Below are 22,681 nucleotides of genomic sequence, written 5' to 3' on the forward strand. Positions count from 1 at the left end.
AAATCTTAATCCACTGAGTGAAAGGCAGTCACACTGATGATCAAAGCATTTGATTAGCAACTCGGGTTGATTTTAAACTAGGAGATATTCATGAGATTACATCCATCTCCAAACTGTTTGCCTCAAACATTCCAACAGTTCTTTGTCTTTAAGTTTTGGACCCCCACCACCACAGCAAACACTGACAATTGTCACAAACACAGAAACCCGGCGTTTGAGGAAACTACTATTGAGTTCTGGCCTGGGGAGGGTCGGCTTCCATATCATGAGAGCAGCGGTTAGTCGACTGCTGCGAGGCTCAGGACCGCAGAGGACGCTCAGGTAAGACCCCCACAATGAATTAGCCGGGCCCTTCTTCCTCTTTTTCATCTCTGCCTCCCCCCACCCTGCAACATCAATTTACTGTCATTATGTACTGCTGCCCCCTACTGTGGGCCCACGGCTGTGACGCCCCTGAGGTCAAAGTGTGGGAGGGGGCTGGAGAGGCTCTTTACTCCTGAGGAGGCTGCAACAATCAATAGCTAGCCACCAGGTGCCGCAGGGCCCCCCCCCAAGAGCCCTCACGCCACCAACATTAGTGGAGATGTCTTCCTCCATAGGGAGGAAGCCTGTTGGGAGTTAATGAGAGAGGTGGGGGCCTGAGGAAAGGAGACAGATGAGGGGGAAACGGACAGCTTGTCAGCAACACCTCGAGTGTGAAGTGTTAACGTGAGCGCTCGCTGTGATGGAGAACAGAACTCTGATCAACTGACTTGAGTTTCTGACATCTTCTGGGGAAATCTAAGGTGCACAAACAAGGAGATTAAAGATTCCTGCATTGTCCTGTCTCCGAGGTAACGGCTTCATTCATTGGTGCTGCGCTGTAGGTTGTGGCTGGTGTATGTCTTTATAAAGCACTGATCTGGGAGCTGGACTGTAGCATTTAAATCAAGAATATATGTTTTCATTACTAATTAAAAACAGTCATTTCTAGAATTAGCTCAAACCTATCTAATCTTTCTGGGAATTAGCAGGCATGTAGTTTTTAGAGTTTGGGCTAAACTTCAGAAAAATATCCATCAGCTGCTTAATGACACATTTTATTAAATCCTGATGAGGCTGACCAAGTCTTTACATGGACCATCCAGCATTTCCTCCAATAATCCAATAAACAGGAAGAGTGTCCCACATTTTAGCTCTAATTTTTAATCAGCACCTCTGCAGGACATAACACCTTTCAAGGATTTGGGTGTCAACTAGGGCTCTTACAGCCAGGCTGTTTAATGTGCACGACTACTGTTAATGAGCTAACCAGAGCGCAATATAAAAGCTTTCGATGTGCAGAAAATCAGTGAAATATCATAGAAATTCCAAGAAAACGAGTTATGCTGATAAATTCCATCAGAAATTGAAAAATAACTGATAAATTAGTGTAGCAGTGGGTGAAATTACAAAAATATTAGTTTAAGTTCCTCTTTATTTCAACAACTGTGGCTTCACTCAGGCACAGACAAACATTTTCAGAGTATTACTACATAAAAAAACAGCTCAGTGTTTAAGAAGCAGCAGAAACAGAAAGAAAAATGAGGAGGAGTGTAGAAACAAATGAACATTTAGGAGTCAACTTTCTTTCTTCCTCTGGTCTGCCGGGCAAGTCCAGGTGATGTCTGGGTTGCCATGTCCACCAGTTTGGATTTCTTGACACGCTTTCGAGCTCTGGGAGCCGCTTTGGAACTTTCCTCTTTTCCATTGACCTCTGCAAGAGGAAAATCAGAACCATAATTCACTGAACAGGATCGACGCAACCAGCCGTTAAAAGCCAGGAACAATACACATAGCAGATCAATAACAATATATATCACGATAAATCCATGAGCAATATCAACAGATAATATGTCTGAACTCCAAACCAGAATCCAACAGAATTCTGGGAGATGTAGGCAGAGGAAAGGCTTTAGCTGCACAACCAGTTAAGCAAGGTTGATGGCATCAACAAACTCACTCACTCTTTGACTGCCTAGCAACAACCTGTTGAGCAACGTGCACAGCAGCAGTTTCATGTTTTTGCCTTTGTGCCTCATAACATCTTAATTACTAAAACAACAACGAGACATAAAACAAGACAATGAGTAAAACAACTTCAGAGGAAATTGTGGTTGAAACAGAAAAAGTCATGTCACCAGTTTGGTTATATTTCAGACATTTAAAACAAAAACTAGTCAATAATTATCGATATCGACTGATATGAAAACCTCATACCGTGATATATCTGCCAGCCCCACATGTATGTTGTTGGAATCTCACCTTTTTCGTTTGAGGACTTCCTTTTCTTGACAGAACTTTCTTCTGTATCGTTCTCCTCCCTTTTGTCTGCTGCTTTCTTCCTCTTGGTCATCTTTTAAAGTCAGAAATTAAAACAATAAATTGTGATCTGTTCATTAGCTTATTTGTCTTTTACTTTATTGTGTAAAAATTGTCATTGTTGAAGAAAAATGTTAATCAGTATGTCTTCTACTGTGTAATTGCACTGCTACAAATCTCTACGTTTTTTCTGGCTATTAAAATACCAGAAACATCTCCAGTTTAAGCAACATCAAGGCGGCCCAGGTAGAGAGCTGCAGCTCCAGTTGAGGGCTGAAAGAAGAACCGCTGATAGTCTCAGTCAGAGACCAATGTCTATGAAAGACGACTTTCTCCCACCACCCGTTTCTCTCCATCACTCCTCCTCCCCTTTATCTACTGCTGCATTTTGATGCCTAATGATGGCCACGCGGCGCCCGCTGAGGTGAACAGATTGGCAGGATAATTACATACAATAACCAGCGCAGAGACCCGGCAACCTTTTGGCTGGAAACGCTGGTCCCTGGTGGTATCTTCCATATGCACAAAGAGCAAACGTGGCACAGAAACAAAGAGCACAGAACAATGGCAGCGGCATAAAAAAAAAAAAAAAAAAAAAAGGTGGAAAAAAGAAACTGGATCAGGATGAGTTTTATGTGACTCCAAGGAACAGATTTAAAATGCAAACGGCTATCCAACTGATTATGAACCGATTTCTGAAAGTCTCAGAATGTGTCTAGGCATTGTGTGTGTGTGTGTGTGTGTGCTGACCTTGGCAGGAGGTGTTGTCACTCCGCTGACAGGTGTGAACTCCAGCTGGCCGTCATCTTTCGCCTGGATGCTCTTCAGCCCGTTCTGCAGGATGGATCGCAGCTTCTTGTACGGAGGTGTGTCTTTGTAGCCTAGAGACTTCACTTCCTCCATAAACTTCTGGATCTCATCTAGAACATGAGCACACCTAGATCAATTTCAATTATACAGCCACATAAATGAGATGAGGTCTATCGTGTTCAGAGAAATTTTGTTTTATTATGATAGCTGAAGTTCAGGGAAACAGAAGGAAGAAGATCAAATGCCTCTGCCTTAAAGAGGAGGAGACAGCCACCACACAAACAACCAATCACACCAATTTCCTGTCTTAATAAAACAAGCGACCTAAAATTACAACTGTTGTTGCATTTTAGAACCTGGTTGCCTTTTAAAGCTGGAATAGAGAGTTAACCTTCAGTTTTCTTCTCACCTGTTTTTTCTTGAGGGGGAAAACACTTAGACAAAAAATCAGAGATGTCTTCCTGACTCCTGAGAGGGAAAAAAATTGTATGCATTTTTAGGATATTTGGAGAAAGCCAAGCGATTTCAGCTGCAGCCCAGATTTTGCCCCAAGTCCCACCTGATCTTGGCGTCTCTGACGTATACCGGGTCCTGCAGCCGGTCCTCCCAGGGGAGCCGACCACAGAGCCACTGGACCATGCAGAAACAGAGGATCTGCAGGTCGCTGCGCCTGGAGGGAGCTGCAGCCAAAACAAAAAAAAACAAAAAACAGAGCAAGTTCAATCACCCCAGGAACAGCTGAAAGGAATACGATAAGTCCACCCTGATATAATAAGACACTGTTTAAATCCACTTATTTACTTTGTTTTACCATCATGAGATCAATATTAATCCAGTTCCAGAGCATCTTCCTACTATAACACACAGGCTTGGACATATCACCCCCTCACTCACCACATCACTGATCCATAAAAGTAATAACACTGCGCAAGCCATTTTTTATGTTATTAACACTACTGAGCATAAAACACCATTGAGATTCCTTACAAAGATTGGCTGAGATTAACAGAGAAATAATTTGATTTTACTGCGTGAAAGAAAAGGCTAATCTAAAAACATTGGATCAACCAAATTGTGTCATTTGAACCTACATGCTCCTTTGTGGGCGTCAATGCTGGTGAACTCGATGGTTCCATCGTGACATTTCTTCGGGTCTTCTTTGTACTCCTTGAGGACGCCGTCAGGTGCGTATCTGTAAGCCAGCCCGTAATCAACCAGGTAAACCTGTAAGACGGCACACTTTCATTTACACACATCATAGACTCAGGGGTGCAGTCAGACGTTAAGAAGAAGCTGAAGATGACTTAGTGTGTTGCATGATGGAAGAAACAGAGACAGGAACATTTTTAATGAGACATTTTATTAAGTCCTGATGAACTTATGTTAATTCTTAGCTACAATTAACATAGGCTCCTCAAAATGTGGCAATAACAAATTTAAATAAGTGAATAAGTTTGTTCACATAAATCATTTACAAAAATATGCCACGCCATCATCCTCCAACTACTTTCTGCCGTCTTCTTCTTCATGGTTTGCGTCAGAGGCGACATCCAGTTGTTGATCATGTTACTTGTGAGATGTGCAAAAAAACTGCTTTCAATGCAGTTTTGTAAAATAAATAAATTTCGATACGACCAAAAAAGACCACCTCATCATGCCGGCAAAACTTTTCTTCAAAACACAGGAGTTTTTTCGAGATTGGTGTAGTTCCATTAAGCAAATTTATTTTTGAAAAGTCCAATTGAGCAATTGTATGGTGAATGGAAACACAGATACAGTCATGCAGGAAGTAGCTAAAAGACTGGAACAGTTAAGTTTTAGACGTATGGTCAGAATATTTTCAAATTCTGACCCCAGTGAGGTAATCCTGTGATCAGTTCTCAAAAAACAAGATGAGAAACTGAAACCAAAAAACTGGAAAAAATTCAAGACCTTTGGTGACAAAAATGGGTCAATATCTGTCTGTTAGAAAGCAGAAAGAAGTGATGACTCCATCTTTACATTAATATCAGCGGACATGAGAAACTTTGAGTCCGTTTGGGTTTTAATAAAGAAGCTGTGTGAAAACCCTGCAGCTCAGAAAAGAGAGCTTTAAGAGCATTAAAAAAATCTAAAAACAGCCACTCTACATGATGCTGAAATCCCGCAGGGCTGATTTTTAAATTGTCATTTATAAATAGCTCTTTAATAACAACACCACTGATACATTATTAATCTCCAAATTAAATATTTGCCCCCACCCCCACCTTCTTTGCTGGAAAAATCTCAAAGCTGCTTCCTTTTAATCTCACACACACACATGCTCTGCAGGCTTTAATTGAGTCTAATGAAGCAGTTTGAGTGTATAACAATAAAAAAAAAATAAAAATAAACCACATACACACATAAACACAATCATCTCTGCGGTCACAGAAAACACTGATTCTCAACAACAAAGAACATTTCTGATCTTGAATCCACAGTGTGCTGGATTCACTGGTACTGACCTGGTTGGGATCTTTGTGACTCAGAAGCAGGTTTGATGCTTTGATGTCGGCGTGAACATACTCGTGCTCGTGGATGAACTCCAGAGTGTCCAGCTAAACAGGGAGGATGAGGAGATGATGAGTCCTGCATGAACCTGAATTTCAGTGTTTTGAACTAGAATTTCCTTCACAAGCAGACATTCACTACAGTGGTTCAACACAGAGACATTTAAATTTTAAATTCCTCCTTGGGTGCTGGTTGGCTAGGTCTCCAAGCTACAGTTCTAAGATATTTCTCCTAGAGTTTTTCTTCTTACTAGACCTTCAGCATATTAAATTTCCGTTCTTGATCTGAATTTCAAGGGGGAGATTTTGCTGTCAGTGTTCTCTGTGTTCTCCATGTTGCTTGCAATGATCCCTAATTTTGACGTTCCAGACATAACGTCATCGCCATTCAGCAATTTTTCACAGCTGCTTTGCTATTTTTTATATACTTTTTATAAATTGCAAATTAATAAAAACTAAAAATCTATTTTAAAATAATTTAAATTCATCATTTATAAAAAATATATATATAAAAACTATAAAAATGTATAGTTTTTATACATTTTAAATTTATACAAACTACATAGTTTCTTGGAAATGATGTATGTCTTTATAGACGTTAGGCATTTATTCAGAGTTCAGTAGAAGCTGCAAAAGGAAAATGAAAGAACTGGAATGATGGATGACCCACCAGGCGAAGACCGAGCTGCAGTACCAGTTTTCTAGGGAATTTCTTTCCACATTCCTCAAACTTCTTCTGCAGGTCAGTCCCAAGTCTGTCGATCACCATGAAGCGGTACCTGAAAAATAAAAAAAAATAAAAACAGGCGCACGGACGAAAAACCCAACAGAAACATCATTCTTACTTTTGAAACAAGTAGACTGTTACGTGAAATGTTGAAATGTGATCTAATCGACCAGTATCTGCTTATCTGTTGTGTTTTGCTTCAATTTAATAAATATCCATAAACCTCAACAAATGCAATAGAAGTTAAATCCTTTCATCAGTTATTTTATAAAGAAGCATTTGAGATTGAAGCCCAAAAAGTAACCTAGGATGATTACAGTCATATTGTAAAACATAAAAAAATATCCTCAGCTCACCTTTTGTCCCCTTTGCTATGCAGACCTGAGCCCCAGTACCTGGGAACTCCCACATGTTTCAGCTTCTGAGCCTTCAACCAGTTCTGAACTGCACAACAAGAGGAAACAATTAAATTAGAGATGGTCAGGTTGGTTAAACTTCCAAAGAAAACTATGATTTACAAGAGCAGGAACGCCATGAGATTACAGTTCTGTGTGTTGTAAGGTGTGTGTGTGAGTGAAGGGTATTTGTCCAGCGTGCCTGGGAGCTAATCTGCTGCTGGGACAAATATTTACCAACAACGTGAGAGTCCCATATGAATAAAAGATGAGTCTTTGCTTCCTTAGTAATATAGCAGTTAATTGTCAGGGGAGATTGACATTTGGATTGTTATTATATAAAATGCAGAGCGGTGGCCTGGGGGCCAGGGAAGCTCCGCCCTCCCCTCCCACAGAGGAACCCTCTGCAGCAACACACTGATTTTAATTAAGAAAGTTGCCTTTGTCTTATTTGCTTGGCCTGCTGTGTGTTCTGATCACAGGGTTAGCTCTGGGAGCTGATGGATGATGATGGTGATGATGATGATGAGACTCACTGAGATCCGCCTTGGCAGCTCTCATGTAAAAATGCAGCTCAGAGAAGAGCGGTCCGTTTTCACTCGGCTCCTGCGGACACAACAACCACCACCGGAGTTAGTCCACATATTTATCCAATAAAGAAAAAAAAAAGACTATGTCCTAATTCATTAAAATTTTACTGATGAGACAAATCTACTTAAGCCACAGGGATATATTTCTGTATGAGCTGAATGGACCCACAGTTTGTGTTGGAGGGGACAGTTTCCTTAAATGTACTCAGTTTATATCCAATTGGCAGCAGGATCCAGTTCATACATTTGGAAGTAATGAAACTGCCAATTATTAATCTGTGTGTTTTATGGATGGAGAACTAAACAATGGAGGGAAGTCTGGAAAGCGCTCAAATGAAATTTCATACTTTTCCAGACTACAGAACTAAATTTCCCCTTTTACTTCAGCTCTTTCTTAAGAGTACAAATCATAACAGATGCTGCTTCCATTTCCTCTACTTATCAACAAAACAATAAGATACTAGAACTTCTAAACTTGGAGCAGTAATTCATCCTCACCCTGGCATTTAACTCTTTTCCAGCTATAGACCTTGGCTTTAGGCTCTGAGCTGCTAATCTCTACGCAAGCTGCTTTTCACTTGCAGCAAATTCCTCTAATTCTGTCTGAAGGTTCTGGAGTGTTTGAAATGAAGACAATATGGAAGAAATTCTTACCTTCAATCTGTGACAAAGTGCAACCACAAGGAAAGTCAAACACATCGTTTTACTTTTGACCAGCAATCTAAACCAAATTTAACTGGTTATATATCAAACAAATGTCATACGGTAAGGGATATAAATCCCACACACGAGGATCATGGTTCTGAGTTTTGTTCCCAAAAAAACTACAAATGACTAATGGTTGGGCTAACATCTATGCATCCACATGCACTGTCAATGTGAAAAGTGCACAATTTCCCCTGATTTTGAAATTGAGCTATCAGTCCAACATTCCTCTTTTGGTTTATTTTATTTTAGTGTCTATGTGGATAAAATTTTACTGGCAGGTTCAGAAATACCCTTAGGCCACATTTTTCAAACAGAGGGACCGTTGTGTTGGTGGATGGGAGACGATGAGACATCCAGACCATGGCGAGAAAATTATCTATTGATAAAACAATCTTTTTCCAAGTTTTAGCTCAAATTTGATCATTCTAATGTTTGTTTAACACCTAAAATTAGGCAATTTCTCAGGCAGAGTTTTGATTTATCAACTGTAGATCTCAGGGGTGCACCGATTGCAGCATTCTGGCTGGTAGCCGGTAGCCAATTACCAATCTTTAGTTCAGATTTTTGTCTAATTTTGTTTTGACTGAAATGATGATGATACAGCAAGAAAGCTGCTGAGTTGGCAACAGTGGGTGACTACTGTTAACTGCAAATGTGCAGACATCACCTGGTGGGCAGGTCTGTCAGTCAAACCTCTCTCACAGCAGAGCACAAAAGGACAGTGGTTGATTTTTAGACCTTTGTCGAGTAAAATAAGATCGATGGATAAGATCAGCTTCACTTGTATCAGCTAATCACCTGATATTCCAAAACTAAGGAAATCAGGGCTGATTTATTGTGCACCTCCAACAGATTTCACTCTCTTGCAGTTAATGAGCCAGACAGTCTGGTTTTACTACAAATCACTTCTGCTGAAGTGAAAATGTTTTTCTGGACTCCCTCCAGATAAAAGGTATACTACTCCTCATTCAAGACTTTTCCAAACAGAAAACAAAACAACATAATGATGTTTTTTACTGTTCAGAGGAAGTATCTCAGAAGGTGTTCATGTCATACAAAAATTTTGGGGACGTTTGAACAATGCAACGGTAATCTGTCTCACCACTTTGATAACATAGGGAGCATCTGGTCCAACGGGTTTGTCAGAGGTTTGATCAGCTGGTGAAAAACAGAGTGAATGTTAGGAGTTGGTGATGCTCACATAAAAAACCTACGCATGAATATGCCTTTTATACAATCCTTTTTACATGTTTAAAATCAAACATGCCCAGATAAAAAGCAAGTAGATGCTGGGGGATTCATACCCAAGTATAAGAGACCAAAGCCGCCCTTGCCGATTGGAACTCCCAGCTTCCAGGACTTCTTTCCAGTATCTGTCAGGATTTCTCCAGGTGGGAACTCCTCTGCCAGCTTCCGCTTAGCAGGAGCTCTTCCTTTCCCCACTGCCTTGGCTTTAGGAGGCATCAGAAACGGACGTTCAGCGCTGTAAGAGATAATTCCAGATTTAAAGAATGAAGATCCTATAGCTGGGCTCACAGACTGTAGCTTGCTACTGAATAGTTTTTCTTTTAAAAACTGATTTAAGGAAGCTTTGTGTGCTTTGATTGGCCAGCTCTGCCCAAACACTGAAACTTAAAAAGCTTTGTTGATGGAGAAACTGGTACATATATGCCCATGAAAATACTTTCAAAAATGATACACAAGGTTCATTTTTAAATCAAAAATTGTGACATTTATATTCTAATACAGCAGAAAGGATGAGTGATGGCGGAGTTTGAAAGTTTCAACCTCCACCATGTATAAGGTATCTTAAAACTGATACATTGGCAACTTAATGTCTCTAGATCCAAATAATAGAACCCTCAAGTTGCTGTCAGGGTTCACTCAATAAAAAAATATTAATAATAAAGGTTATAAAAATATTTAAGTCATTCTTCAAAGTCAGTGAAAAATGTTAAAAATCAACAATTTGAATTTTTTTAAAGTGTAAAAATTAGGACCAAAAAAACACAGCAAAAACACAGAGCTTGAACATTCATAGTCTGATTAACAGCAAATTAAATCTCTCTTATTCTCCTGGTGTTCATCTTGATGTCACCAGTTACAAAGTCCCATCACCACAATGGCAATTCAATCTGCAACTACAGCAAATATTTTTCATTAAATCTGTTGCTGTTTCTGACCATCATTTCACTATTGTCCAGTACTAATAAACTATGCACAATTCAGGGCGCCTTAGATCTGACTACATCTGTTATTATTAAGTGCTTACAAACATTGTTGCAATAAAAAAAAAAAACATTAAGAAATTTGTAACTTCAGGGTTTTTGCTTGAATGGATAGTAGGGAGAGCAATATAATTTAATTTGTGAAGGTGAAGCTGGTACAAATGGAGGATGCCATATTAATTGGATGTTTATGGTGCTTTGGTTTTGGAAAGCCGGACAACAACTGAATCAAATTCCTGGTTTTAGCACTGACTTAGGTGCAAAATCACGAAAAGAAAGACTGGCCTAAGCTTGACAGGTGTTTCACTAATGCTTTCACTGGATATCATCTTAAAAATGCCATTTACAGATTTTCAACCATGATGAATCTGCACAACTGAGAGGAATACTGGAAAGAAGACGAGGCAGTACGAGTGTCTACATTTCTTTCTCTGCGAACAACTTTGTTATGTTTATATCAGTCACACGGTCGAATTGGGAGTCAGGCATTCTGGCTGATGGATCTAAACGGAAGATCTGGGTGAAGTCGCGGCTGATGAGTCGTTACAATGGAATACAAACCAAACCACGTCCACTCGGTGCGCAGATTTCCACACTGGGGAACAAGTGATGATCAAACCCGGATATAAACAGTGATGTCATCACGTAAACTAAAACAGTTCCGAGAAGTTTAGAAGTCGAACCCCGAACCTGAAACGCACTAAATGGTGTTCTTTCTCTACCAACCCATCAGTTTCTGTTTATAGAGTATATGAACATATGTGTAACCACAGAAATGGCTTTAATGCTACCTGTGAGCCGCAGTAAAAACAAATAAAACCGAAACCTACACCGGTTAGCATCGTGCTAACTGCGCAGACTCACTACAACTGCTCCGTTTAAAAATCGTAAGCCTTATGTATATGTCACCCATTGAAACACTCATTGACGAGGATTAAAATAACAATACACACCCTGGATGTGTTCTTTATAGTTGATTGTTGGCTAAAATTGTTCGAAGACAGACAAGCAGCAAAACTACCGCTCAGGAAGCGGCGTCACGGTGCTTAAGCTTTCTATTGGTCCTACACTACGCGCAACGGTCAGAGCGTAAAGGTGCATTCAGGAAACCAAAGCACCTCGGAAAATCTTTATTCAGAATCAAATGATACACTTCAGTCATAAGAAAGAACCGAAGACGCATTTTATTTAAGAGTTTAAAATAATATAGAAGTAATTTATATACACGATAAATGAAGATTAACATGATCCACCGAATAAAACATGCAACAAATAATGCATATTTTACTAATTTTCCCCTATACATACTAAGACATAAAGTTTTTTTTTTCTTTAAAATTTCCCGTTTTTTGAAATTATTGAACTATAATTCTGCCCGGAATGTCCTACATCAAAACTACTTCGGATGCAGCAATACTTCCGACGAAGAACAACTTCATGTGGTAAATTGATTGATAGGATGCTTAAATAGAATTTGTATAAAACTTAGAAAATATAGCTGCACTCTCAAACCTAAAATGACAAATTGTCAACCAAGAAAACAACAACAAAATAAACCGATTTATAACTTGAGTTCAAGGTTCGTAAAGTTAATGAGTTAATGAGTTATACTCCTCTGTCAATATTCAAGAGTCAAATGTGAATACATTTAGCTGACGGCTTAAGCTTAGTCGAAAACGTGTTATTTTGCGGGACAGTCAAAGATTCGGTAGGAAGTTCATTTTAAAATGCAATAACAGAGACTAACAAGTTTTGTGGATTTACTTCATTTGAAAGAACACGTGATTCTGATGCCTTGGGCCACTTACTGAAATTACCATATTTTTTTTCAAATTCCTTTCCCTGTTCAAATTAACCTCTTTAGTTCATATTTTCCTTAGTATTTGGTGCCGTCTAAAATAAAATATAGAACACAAGGATACTACTGAAGCAGGAAAAGATGAGAAATGGCTACCATTAAAGCATGCAATTCTGAGATCAGAGGAGTTTTTGTTTACTGTTGTTCTTTGTGGAAAATCAAAAGACATCAGTATGTGTGATGCTTTTCTCATAATGAAATGGGGGGAAAAAAAATCCTTCACCTTTGCAGCCCATCTCCTGAATGTTGTTGCGAATTCTGCATTTAAATAGCAATGTAAATGTTGCAAGTCTTATGTGTTTTGAATGTGTCATTTGATACAAACATATTGAGTATCACCTGCAACCTGGAGCACAACTCATGAATAAGATATTGGTTCTTCAGTGCATTGTTTCCAGGTGCCATCTAGCAGGGCGAGCAGCTGGAAGTGGGCCCTTGTTTGTTCCCCTTCTTCCTTTAAATCAGGAAAACTTCACTTTCCTTTCACACATCTTGGTCTCATACATTGACTGAGCTAAACTGACTGCACTTTTTTTGTTTGTTTGTTTGTTTGGTTTTTTTACCCATCTTGCTGTGATGACGCGCTGTAGTGATAGTGGTGAGAACTGCACAGAGAATCCAGACAGAAACCAGAAGAAGAGAAAGAAAGGGGGGAAACATGTGTCGTTCCCTCCTGATGAACAGATAGTGTCCGGCTTTGCAGAGGATGCAGGCAGAACAGGTGAGCTGCTGTTTAACTGCACATTTAGTTGAATTACAGTTGCAGGAGGACTGAACAGATGATTACTGTGTACTTTGTTGCAATTAAAGGACACTCAGTTTACTAAAAAGATTCCTATGAAGTGTGGTAATAGTTCTGTGAAGGTACCTAGTCAAAGAGGGAGAAGTACCCATAAAATAAGACAAACAGTACTGATCAGCTGTGATCTGTATGCATATTCTTTGAAAGACAAAATTTGAATTTGGAAGATGAAGCCATGATTTGATCTAGTAGAAATTATGCACATATTGGTTTTATAGCAGTGACATGTGAAGCAATTTAAGTGGAAGAACTTATGTATTAAGTTTTGTTAAAAAAAACAAGGCCTGAGTATTTATCTCTGTGGAACCCCAGTGGAGGGTGAAAACAGTAAGGTTTTCATTTAAGTTGAACTTTGGACAAGTATTTTATGGCAGAACCTATAAATGCTTCTTATCGGCTCATTTGAGTTATTTTAGATGACTTGAGAAATATAAAAAAACTATTTTCTTGTTTATTGTTTTAGATGATAGGTGTGTCACCCTAATGGATGTAATTGGAGCTTATCAACAGAGCTGCAGTAAACACCAGGTCCAACCCCGAGAGAGCATCCTCCAGCAACTCCAGGTGTGTTGCATAATGTCTTTTGTGTAAATGTTTGCATTAGTGAAACTGAGTATTCAAAATGAACTCCAATGTAAAGCCCATGCAACAAAAGCTAATTCCATCCTCAATGCTTCAATAATATTTAAAAGGGAGAGTACCAATCAAACACTGCTAATCAAATGCATTGATTCACTCATCCCCATCAAAGCGAGCATCCCTATCAAAAAATGAGTTTTGTCAATTTGCTGTATGGAACCTACAGATTTATACCCAGGATGACAGACATTCTTTTAAGATAAACTGTTTTTCAAAAGTAACCAAGGGAGCAGAATCTGGTCACTGTCTTGTAAATGTGTAAAAGCTCCAGAAGCTCATATGTGTCTTCCACAACATGATCTTATTGACATTTGATAATATTCGATGGCGTGATGGTAGCCATGAAGCTCAACAGCCTTCACCATGTAGCGGCTTTTGATGCTCATTGTCAGAGACAAAGCTTCGGAGTGAAATATTGGTTTAACGAAAATGTACATTTGCTTCCAAGCAGCATCAGCAACTCTGCACATAAAATAACTGCAACATGCAACGACATTACAGTTCTCCAAAAACAGATCAATAGGAACACTATAATCCAGCACAAGTCAAGCCTGTCACAGCCAAATGTAGGCTACAGCTTTGATTAAAAATGAAAGGATTTTGAGATTCACAGAGGTAGAGAAACACTTTACAGGCAAGTCGAGTATGAATATATGTTGTTGCATAATGTAAATGATTTGGTTCTAGCAGCCTGAGTCAGGTTAATTTACAAACCTTTTCGTAATGTGAAAGATCTGTTTCTTTGAACTTAACAATATAAAAGAGAAAATTCTAAACCTTATTTTTTTATTTTTAAAAAATACAAATTTCATACAAAGTAAATGCATTGTTAAGTTTACTCCATTTAGATCAGTATGTTTGGGTGTTGAAACATAAAAAAAGGATGAAAAAAATGTGCATTATAGTCTATTTTGCTTGTGTTGGTCAGGATTCTGAGAGTAGTGTTTAGCTGCAGCTATCTAATTGTTTTGTTATTGTTGTTTGTTTGTTTTCTTATGGAAACCAATAGAGCCATCTTTACAATAATTTTACATACAGAAAATCAATGCATATAGTAGACCTTTGGAAAATGTGATGAAGATTCAGAACTGACTGCAGAGAGTTTAAATTCCTCCTGGTTTGAACACCAACGAAGCTAATGAGTGTCACTCATTCTGAGTTTATCCAAACTTTTGATCTTGGATAAACAGGAGACAAAGGATGTGTATAGTCCTATTAAGATCCTGATTATTTCATTAAAAAGTGGAGTGGTTAGGTCCCTGGGCAAAAATAACATTTCTAATGGAGTTTTTATAGAACTTTAAAATGTCATTTTATTGACAAACAAGAAGAATTTGCAGTTTCAGTCTTTCTATTATTATTATTATTATTATTATTATTATTATTATTATTATTATTGTCACTTGAAGTTTGTTGATTTATACCAGAAGATTATTTAATTAATCTCGGAATGTGGGATCCCAAATGTCATAGTTTCCAGTTTCCATAGTGTGCAGAAGATTTTTTTTTGCTTGTGTAAACTCAGTTTCACTCTCTCTCTTTACTAATATTCTTTATTCACATATGCAACACTCTCTTTTTCCCTCCAGTTTCTTGAGACATTCTTTGCCATTTATTATTCATTTTATGTACATATTCACTTTATTCTAACCTACCATGTTAAATCACTGCTCTCCACCTCTCCGCTACTGCATAAATTTCACTGAAGATCAAGGGGAATTATTTGTGGGAAATTAGAGACGTAGCCATGCTAACATTAGGCATACAGAGGCCGAGGTGCTAATGAATCCTGCTGCATTGAAAACAAATGTAGGTGGTCTTCCTGAAACAGTAAAAATATGTATGTTTAAAGATTCACAAGGAGGGGAGATATTTAGACCTAAAAAAAGGCAAGCATGTGAATGAATCTGTAATAAGACGATGCAAATCGAAAAAAAGAACGCCTAAAGAGAAAATTTATTAAATTAGGTCTTTTAAGGCGTGCGGTGATCCCCCTGAGGATCAGCGCTGAAGACTATTTAAAGCTTTTTAAGAACCCACGAGGCCCTCTGCACTTCTTTGAAATGCTGTAAGTGGATAAAACAGTACTGCTGCTGGTGACATCTTTAGTAAACAATATTAGGTTAGAGCCAGCGGGGGTGGAGGCCGCCCTGCTTTGACTCTGATTTCACTGTGTGAACTCGAGTGCCGGTCTCTGTGATTAAAAAAGTAATTAAGCCGATCAAACCGGCTCTAAACGACGGCTTCTGAATGAAGAAGGAGTTTAACGGAGGAATGTTTTAAACACTTCAGGAGCTGCTTCAATTACAACAGTAAAGGTCAGAGTCTCTGCAATAACTCCAGATCACTTCTGAAAACAGAAACTTCTCTAAAGTCTCAGACAAAGTTAGTGAATTCCCACTTTGCACATTTGTAATAAAACTTATCAGTATAAAGGATGCTGATGGGTTTAACCGATGGAAGCCAAGATGCTGAAAAGTTAGAAAAGAAAAATGAATATGTGGGTACCTTGTAATAATCACAATAATCCCTCCACCCACCACTGCAAATTCAAGTTTTTGTAAGATCTATCTGAAAACCTCAAACTTAAAGGCCTGACCTTTCTGTAAAAAATCAAATCAAGCTCACTTTAGAGACAATATGTCGTGTTCAGTTTTTTGAATATTTTGCTATTTTGTTGATGATCATAAGTCAAGATAAACTATTCCCTCCCGGTGATTAATGCTTGATGTTAAACGGTGCATCAGTTGGAGTATTTTTTCCTTTCTTTTTAAAAAACACACAATTTTGAACCTCAGTTCAGCACTGATAACCTTACTCTTTTCTTTTACCCCGTCTGTAAAGCCTCTTTGGTGAGCATTTTGAGCTGGACTAAAAGCTCTCACGGCTGCATTGCTTATCACAGTTATGATAATTTCCCAACGGTAGTCACCTATCTGGAACGTAAGATTGGAACAAAGAGTTTTTCAATATGGAGCAGATGGGGGATTTGAAGACTGTTTGTGTTTTTAGTTTTGTTTGTGCCAAAACAATCCAAATCTACAATATCTACTCTTAAAATTTGCTCACAGAGCCCTTCTTCCACCAAGAATTGGGCATCTTGTTGTTCTGGCACTGGACACCTAACGCTCGCTCTGCCTCTGGGGCTGCTTTGTGCATGTTGCATGGCAATGTCCAGGGATTCATTACTTTTGGATGAGAACTATCAGAACCCTTGGAGATCTGATACAAGTTAAATGCCAGACAACCCTCTGGTCCGTCTATTGAACATGAAGTCTAATGTTTTACTCCTGTCAAGCTTTTTCCAGCATATTCAGATTGGTTCAGGGAAATAATGGATATTAAACATTATTTAGATCAAGCTGGTGAAAGGTGTAATTTTACCCCCAGAAATGAATGACAGATTATCGCTGAAGAAAAATACTTCCAATTCATGTTGCCAGCTAACACTTCAGTAAATGCAATATACTCAAAAGTTTACTAAACAGCACTCTGTTTAGTAATTCAGTCAATTATAAACAATAAAAACAAAACAATCAGCTGTTTCCCATTAACTCGAGTTAAACCAACAGGCTGACTCACAGTTTTAATTTCAACATGCTTCCTGAGAAGTATCTTCCAACCCGCAGTTACAAACGGATTCCAGATTAGGAAGCTTTAAGTGTGAGTTTGTATTCTTTCCATGATGTTTGGAGAATAAGCTTAGAATTAGTTGCATGTTGGCAAATCTTCTAATGAACAGCTTAGTGCTTGTTTCCCTTGCAGATTATTCAGTTGAGTGGACTGAGGAGGAATCAATTACCACAACTTAACTTTCATTATTTATCCCCCTGCCAACGGTTTCAAAAAAAAAAAAAAAGACCACACTATATTTATGAGTAGATGTCTGCCTTTAAATCAGGGTCAAATTCAATTCCCTGAAATTGTATTTTCCTGGGATAAATCCCTCTGAGGACGAAGGATGGGAGGATTGGGGGAGGGAAAAGAACGAGAATCCCTCCAGAAATAAAAAGACAAGAGAAAATCTGTTTTTACAGACCACCGCTGCTTTCTCAGCTCTGTTGATTAGCATTAATGTTGCACTGCGGAAATCTTCTCACACACAAACACACACAGAAAGCATCTTCCCTCACACCCCCCACCCCCAAACCCCTTCTGCCTGTGTGATTCCAAAGGCTGGAGTTTTTTCCTTTTAAATTAAATGCATGCTGATTGTTATTGCGGCACCCCTCCCTCGTGTGGAATAGTCGAGGTAAATGTCACTAAGTAAGTGCTGCACTATTTTCCTGGCTGGTTGTTAGCAGCAAAATAAAAGCCCAGAGAAGTGGAGGGAGGAGGAGGTGGATGAGAGTTCCCGGTATCCGTGTTATCAGGAAGCAGCAGGAGGACCGGACATATGTCGCTCCTCTCATTACAGGCCGAGACGGCGATAACGGGGCACTTAGTGGCACATTTGAAACGACGATCATGGCTGAAGGAGAAGCAGGGAGTTCAAGTCGGGATGAGCATCACCACAGGCCGCACGTATTCACAGCCGTGCTTTATTTAAAACACACAACCTCCGCAGCCGTTGCAGCGTCACACAATTTCCCTAAACGCCATCTGGGAACCAGCGTGCTGAACTGGTGGGAGAAAAAAGGATAAAACCTTGTCTATGTGTAAAAGACTCTACTTTACATGCTCTGCGTCTAATTGAATTGGGAACAGTTGCAGTTAAAGTAAAAGGCATGTGTGATGCACTATTGGTGGGGCACTATTAGGGCGAATTGAATTTCCACGCCTGACTGAGTGGAATATGAGAGCTTTTGTAAGTGGGATAATATTACAGGCCTGGACTCGGTGAGTGGAGAGGCTTCGGCACCACAATGACCACATTTTAACAAAAACACATCTGTCAGCTCATGTAAATGATCTGCTAATCACCCGGTTGCAGATTTAAAGTCGCCGAATGGAGATGGATTTTATAGTCAGCTGTCCAATTTTTATTCCAGAGTAAATCCTTTCAGACATAAAAAAGGGGATCTTTTAGTCTCATCATGATGTCACTAAAAATAAAAAATGGTTGCATGCAGAAAGAATTGAATGGCACAAAAACAGAAAGATTTTTCTGAATGCATTAGCATGAAATGTGCACACTGAAAGTGCCCTGCCAAAATATTTATACCTGTGTCATTATACCAAATTAAGAGCACCCCTTACTCTCCGTAATCCATGTTTGTTCAAATCAAGACAAATTTAGAGAACCTTATTTGAGTGTGAACGTACTCATGATTCTGCTGCACTTCAAACAGAATAGGTTCTTCCTGGCCACAGGTATTATCTCTGAGCTCTTTCTCTGACCTCGTCACATTCTTCAGCTCCGTTGTCTTTTAGAAAGAAACACTGTTAGGTGTTTTCAGTATTTTATCAGCACTATTAGAGGCTGCCAATGAACTGCACACCACCAAAGGTGCAATCCAGCAGTCTTTGTGTATACTTGGGGGTTTGGTTAGAAAGTATCATCCTGAATTGCTGTATTTTCTCCAGATTAAGTAATGTCCAATTCCATTCCTCAGGGGTTGCCCTGTTGCACAAACCAGATTTTGAATGAAATGCTCAAAACAGATTGCTATTTTTGTGAAATTTAGTCTAATACAGTTACTCCAGCAGGTAGCATAGCCCACTATCCATCCATTGTCTGCCCGCCTGTCCATGCAGGGCTGCAGGAGTGCTGATGTCTACCTCTAGCAGTCATTGCAGCAGAATAACCTGCCAGTCCATCACATGGCAACACAGAGACACAACCATAAACTTACAAAATTATATTAAAGGACAACTTAGATAGACCAATTAATCACAGTCATCTTTTTGGACAGTAGGAGGAACCTGGAGTACTTGGAGAGAACATGCAGTGTCCATGCAAAAAGAGCCCTGACGTGTGATAAGTCAATTGCCTGGACATATAAGTTTTGCTATGGTCATTATGATGACTAGATTGAAGTTCAGATATTTCTGGACATTTTTCAGCCTCAAAAGATAATCAAGAACTAGTGCTGTCAGACATACATCAAAGAAGAACTGCTAAAGTAGCGTAGAAGAAGAAAAGCTATGGAAGCCAGCTTATGGAGGGGTGTTTATTTATTTATGTTGCTGCTAAAGGTGAAATAAACCAGGTTAGGATGGAGCTGCTAAGATGTTTCCATTGCTCTTTTTATTTTGCTTTTCTAAATGTAATTTATTGTGAAAAAAGTTTTCATTTGTAATCACGAAAAGGATTGCGGAGAGTTCTTCTTGTCAATATCTTAAAATTAAAATTTTTCGGTGGCTTAAAGATTTCTGTTTCAGATTCCAATTTTTCTCAGACAAAAATGAAGAACACTCAAAGAAACGTGTTTGCGATTGAAAGCCTCCAGCCTGCATCCCTCTGAATGTTCCAGAGTCACAGTTTCTGAGGAGGCTTGTTCTCAAGTCTTCTTCATGTCGAATCCAGATCAGACCTGATGTTGGAATAATTTCTATTCCTAATCAGAAATGTGCCGATCATCCCCGCTGCGTTCTCTTTTCTCCATTAAACATGGTGTACACTGAAGCATTGGGTCTGATTTCAACGGAGAGCGTGAAAACTGCAGAAGTGAATCTGAAATTCAGCTCAAACATTTCACACATCCACGCAAGCATACACACACAGCTCCACTTCGAGTGCTTGCCTCATCCTCGGATGTGTACATTATTCCTGACATCAGCCATTTAAGGGGACGGTATCTTTGACACAAAGTGGCTTTAATTAAGTCGCTAAACGCACACTATCACACATGAGAAAAACACGGTAGATGAACAAAGCTTGAGACAGAAGGAAACGCTCTGAAAGTCAATTGCAATTTTATGTTTGCTTTTAGATCTCTCTTTTTTTTTAATGATAAATGAAGTTACTAATTTTGTCTGAGCTCTTTCTACACACTACAGCTTTAATTGCTAATTGTTAACAGCAAATGAATACATTTGCATATTAATTAGATTCCAATTTACATTTTTAATTTGCCGCCTTCAAAGAGCGCGAGATAAAAGGTTGTGTTGTTTTAAATTATTTATCCTTCAGTGCAGAAAAGATGCTGAAAGGAACAGTGTGGGCCTGATTTTTAACCCCGAAGAGCTGTCATACACTAAAACATATAAATATATATTAGTTATTTATGGTGTCTGTCAGTTAATTAAAGAAACAGAAAAGAGAAAACTGGTGAACTCAAACATTTTTTAGCACAAAGCCATCCGGAGAGGCAGAGTGGAGGCACCAGAGAGGATTTCTGTGGCAGCGGAGTTTGGAATCCAGATTCTTTTTTTTTTTCTCTTTGTGGAGAAATATGTGTGAACGCCTTTATCACTCCATTTTGTCCTTCCTCCCTCCTGACACATCAATTGCTTTGGCAGCCAACGCCTTGATTTTTTTCTTTTTTTTCTTTTCGGCAGCAAAGAGGGAATAAACGAACAAGTTCAGAAATTCATTAAGATGAGAAACAGCCGCCGCCTGCTCGTTGTGGGGAGGAAGATGTTTCACTGTGTGTGAGATGAAGTTCACCTTCTTACTGACTGTTGGATTTGTGATCAACACAACTTCTTCTCAAGCTGGACATGGTGACTTCTAAAATTAATGTGGATTAACTAATGAAATAGAAAATCAGGACAGGGATTGCGTCAGAATGGCAACATTTCTTTTAAGAAGCTTCATGCTGGAATCCCACAACTAAACAAGGTGATAATAGAACAAAATACGACAAATATAATGGATATTACCTCAGCAGGATTTTCACCTCCGTTGAGTTTCTTCAGTAAAAAAAGAAAGCCGTTTAATGTGTTCTTATAAGTGAGAGACCTTCTTTATGAAGGTCTCTCACTTAATTTGAACAGATTCCATAGAGCATATCTCACATATCTCGAAGCAGTCCGAAGGAAAGGCAGTGGCCTAGAGCGCCCCCTACAGGAGGCTGCTACCACAGGAAGTTGATATCATTTTTTTTGTTGTTTTTGTATGAAGCAGGAAAAAAAGGACACTCTTTCTATTTTATGCAAATATTTAAAACGTTGAACAGCAAAACATTTTCATGTCTGGGAAAAACATGAATAAATACATGAATAGGTATTTTAGAACATAAAAATTCTCAAAATTAAAATGTTAAAATATGTGTACCTTTCATAAATATTTTACATTTTAGTCTGATCTTATTATTTAATTGATTAATTTATTATTATATGAACAGTATTTCAGATTGATTGATTTTGTGCAAGAAAAAAGTTTAAAATGCAAAAGTGCTAAAAAAAAGTCGAAATCCTTTATTCTTTTAATGAGATGTATTAAAATATATGTAACATAATTAGTTTTTCAGGTGAAAATGTGTGTGATTTTTTTGTTTCAGACTGTTGGTGTAGTCTTTTCTCAAAAACAGTTTAAACTCTGCAGTTTTGTTATACGGCATAGGAACAGGATGAACTCGCTTTGCCCTTTTAAAGTCAAAAGACGACGACAGCAGAGGGAGAGAATGAATCCTCCAATCTGCTGCGAGAAACTGCTGCATATGTTACACCAGCCTCCAGTTTTTACACAAAACAAACAAACATAAATAAGTTAAATAAAGAATCAAAAGATCAGATCATTTTCTGTTTTTTTTTTGCTTCTTTTTTCCCCCTTTTTTCACAATCTATTTTGAAATGAAATTCGCTTGGTAAAATAAATATATTTAATGATAGTAATAATAATAATAATAATAATATAAATAATAATAAGAAGAATAAGGTTTATTTTTATTACTTTTAGATCATTTCTCCTAATTTGTTAATTATTAATAAGTAAGTATTATATTCAAATTGCCTTTATTAAAATTAACCAGATTTATTGTTAAAATACTAAATATAAAACTATACAATTAAATAAACAACCTAAAAAAAACATATATTATAGTGAAGGATGCAATGAAAGGGGCTTTCCTCAAAAAAATTTTTTTTTCCATGAACAGTCGGAAAACGTATTCCCTCCATACAACTGCTTTCCTTGTACTTTGATCAGTCATTGTTGCCTTGACGAA

General features: G+C 38.4%; 2 protein-coding genes across 3 annotated transcripts in view; one reads left to right on the forward strand and one right to left on the reverse strand.

Moving 5' to 3' along the window:
• Positions 1-1,438: 1,438 nt before the first annotated feature.
• Positions 1,439-11,399, reverse strand: vrk1 (VRK serine/threonine kinase 1). Of its 2 annotated transcripts, none has more exons than XM_044143370.1 (13): positions 11,283-11,399; positions 9,406-9,584; positions 9,204-9,259; positions 7,340-7,409; positions 6,765-6,852; positions 6,352-6,460; positions 5,637-5,729; positions 4,242-4,374; positions 3,710-3,830; positions 3,560-3,618; positions 3,091-3,260; positions 2,284-2,374; positions 1,439-1,735 (listed from the first exon to the last, which is right to left on the reverse strand). In XM_044143370.1, exons 2-13 carry the CDS (start codon positions 9,563-9,565, stop codon positions 1,593-1,595), a joined length of 1,293 nt encoding a protein of 430 aa, XP_043999305.1. In that variant the 5' UTR covers positions 9,566-9,584; positions 11,283-11,399; the 3' UTR covers positions 1,439-1,592. The 2 variants fall into 2 exon arrangements, with proteins under 2 accessions (XP_043999305.1, XP_043999306.1); XM_044143371.1 differs by lacking the exon at positions 11,283-11,399 and adding an exon at positions 10,891-10,921.
• A 1,364-nt stretch (positions 11,400-12,763) lies between these two features.
• The window catches only part of si:dkey-288a3.2 (protein phosphatase 1 regulatory subunit 37), a 39,136-nt gene continuing 29,218 nt past the window's right edge, over positions 12,764-22,681 (forward strand). The window contains exons 1-2 of the mRNA XM_044142981.1: positions 12,764-12,908; positions 13,453-13,553. Of these exons, the coding sequence (XP_043998916.1) occupies positions 12,764-12,908; positions 13,453-13,553 (246 nt within the window). The remainder of the gene's footprint in view (positions 12,909-13,452; positions 13,554-22,681) is intronic.

Source organism: Gambusia affinis, linkage group LG16 (assembly GCF_019740435.1).
Source record: "Gambusia affinis linkage group LG16, SWU_Gaff_1.0, whole genome shotgun sequence".
NCBI classification, from domain to species: Eukaryota; Metazoa; Chordata; class Actinopteri; order Cyprinodontiformes; family Poeciliidae; genus Gambusia; species Gambusia affinis.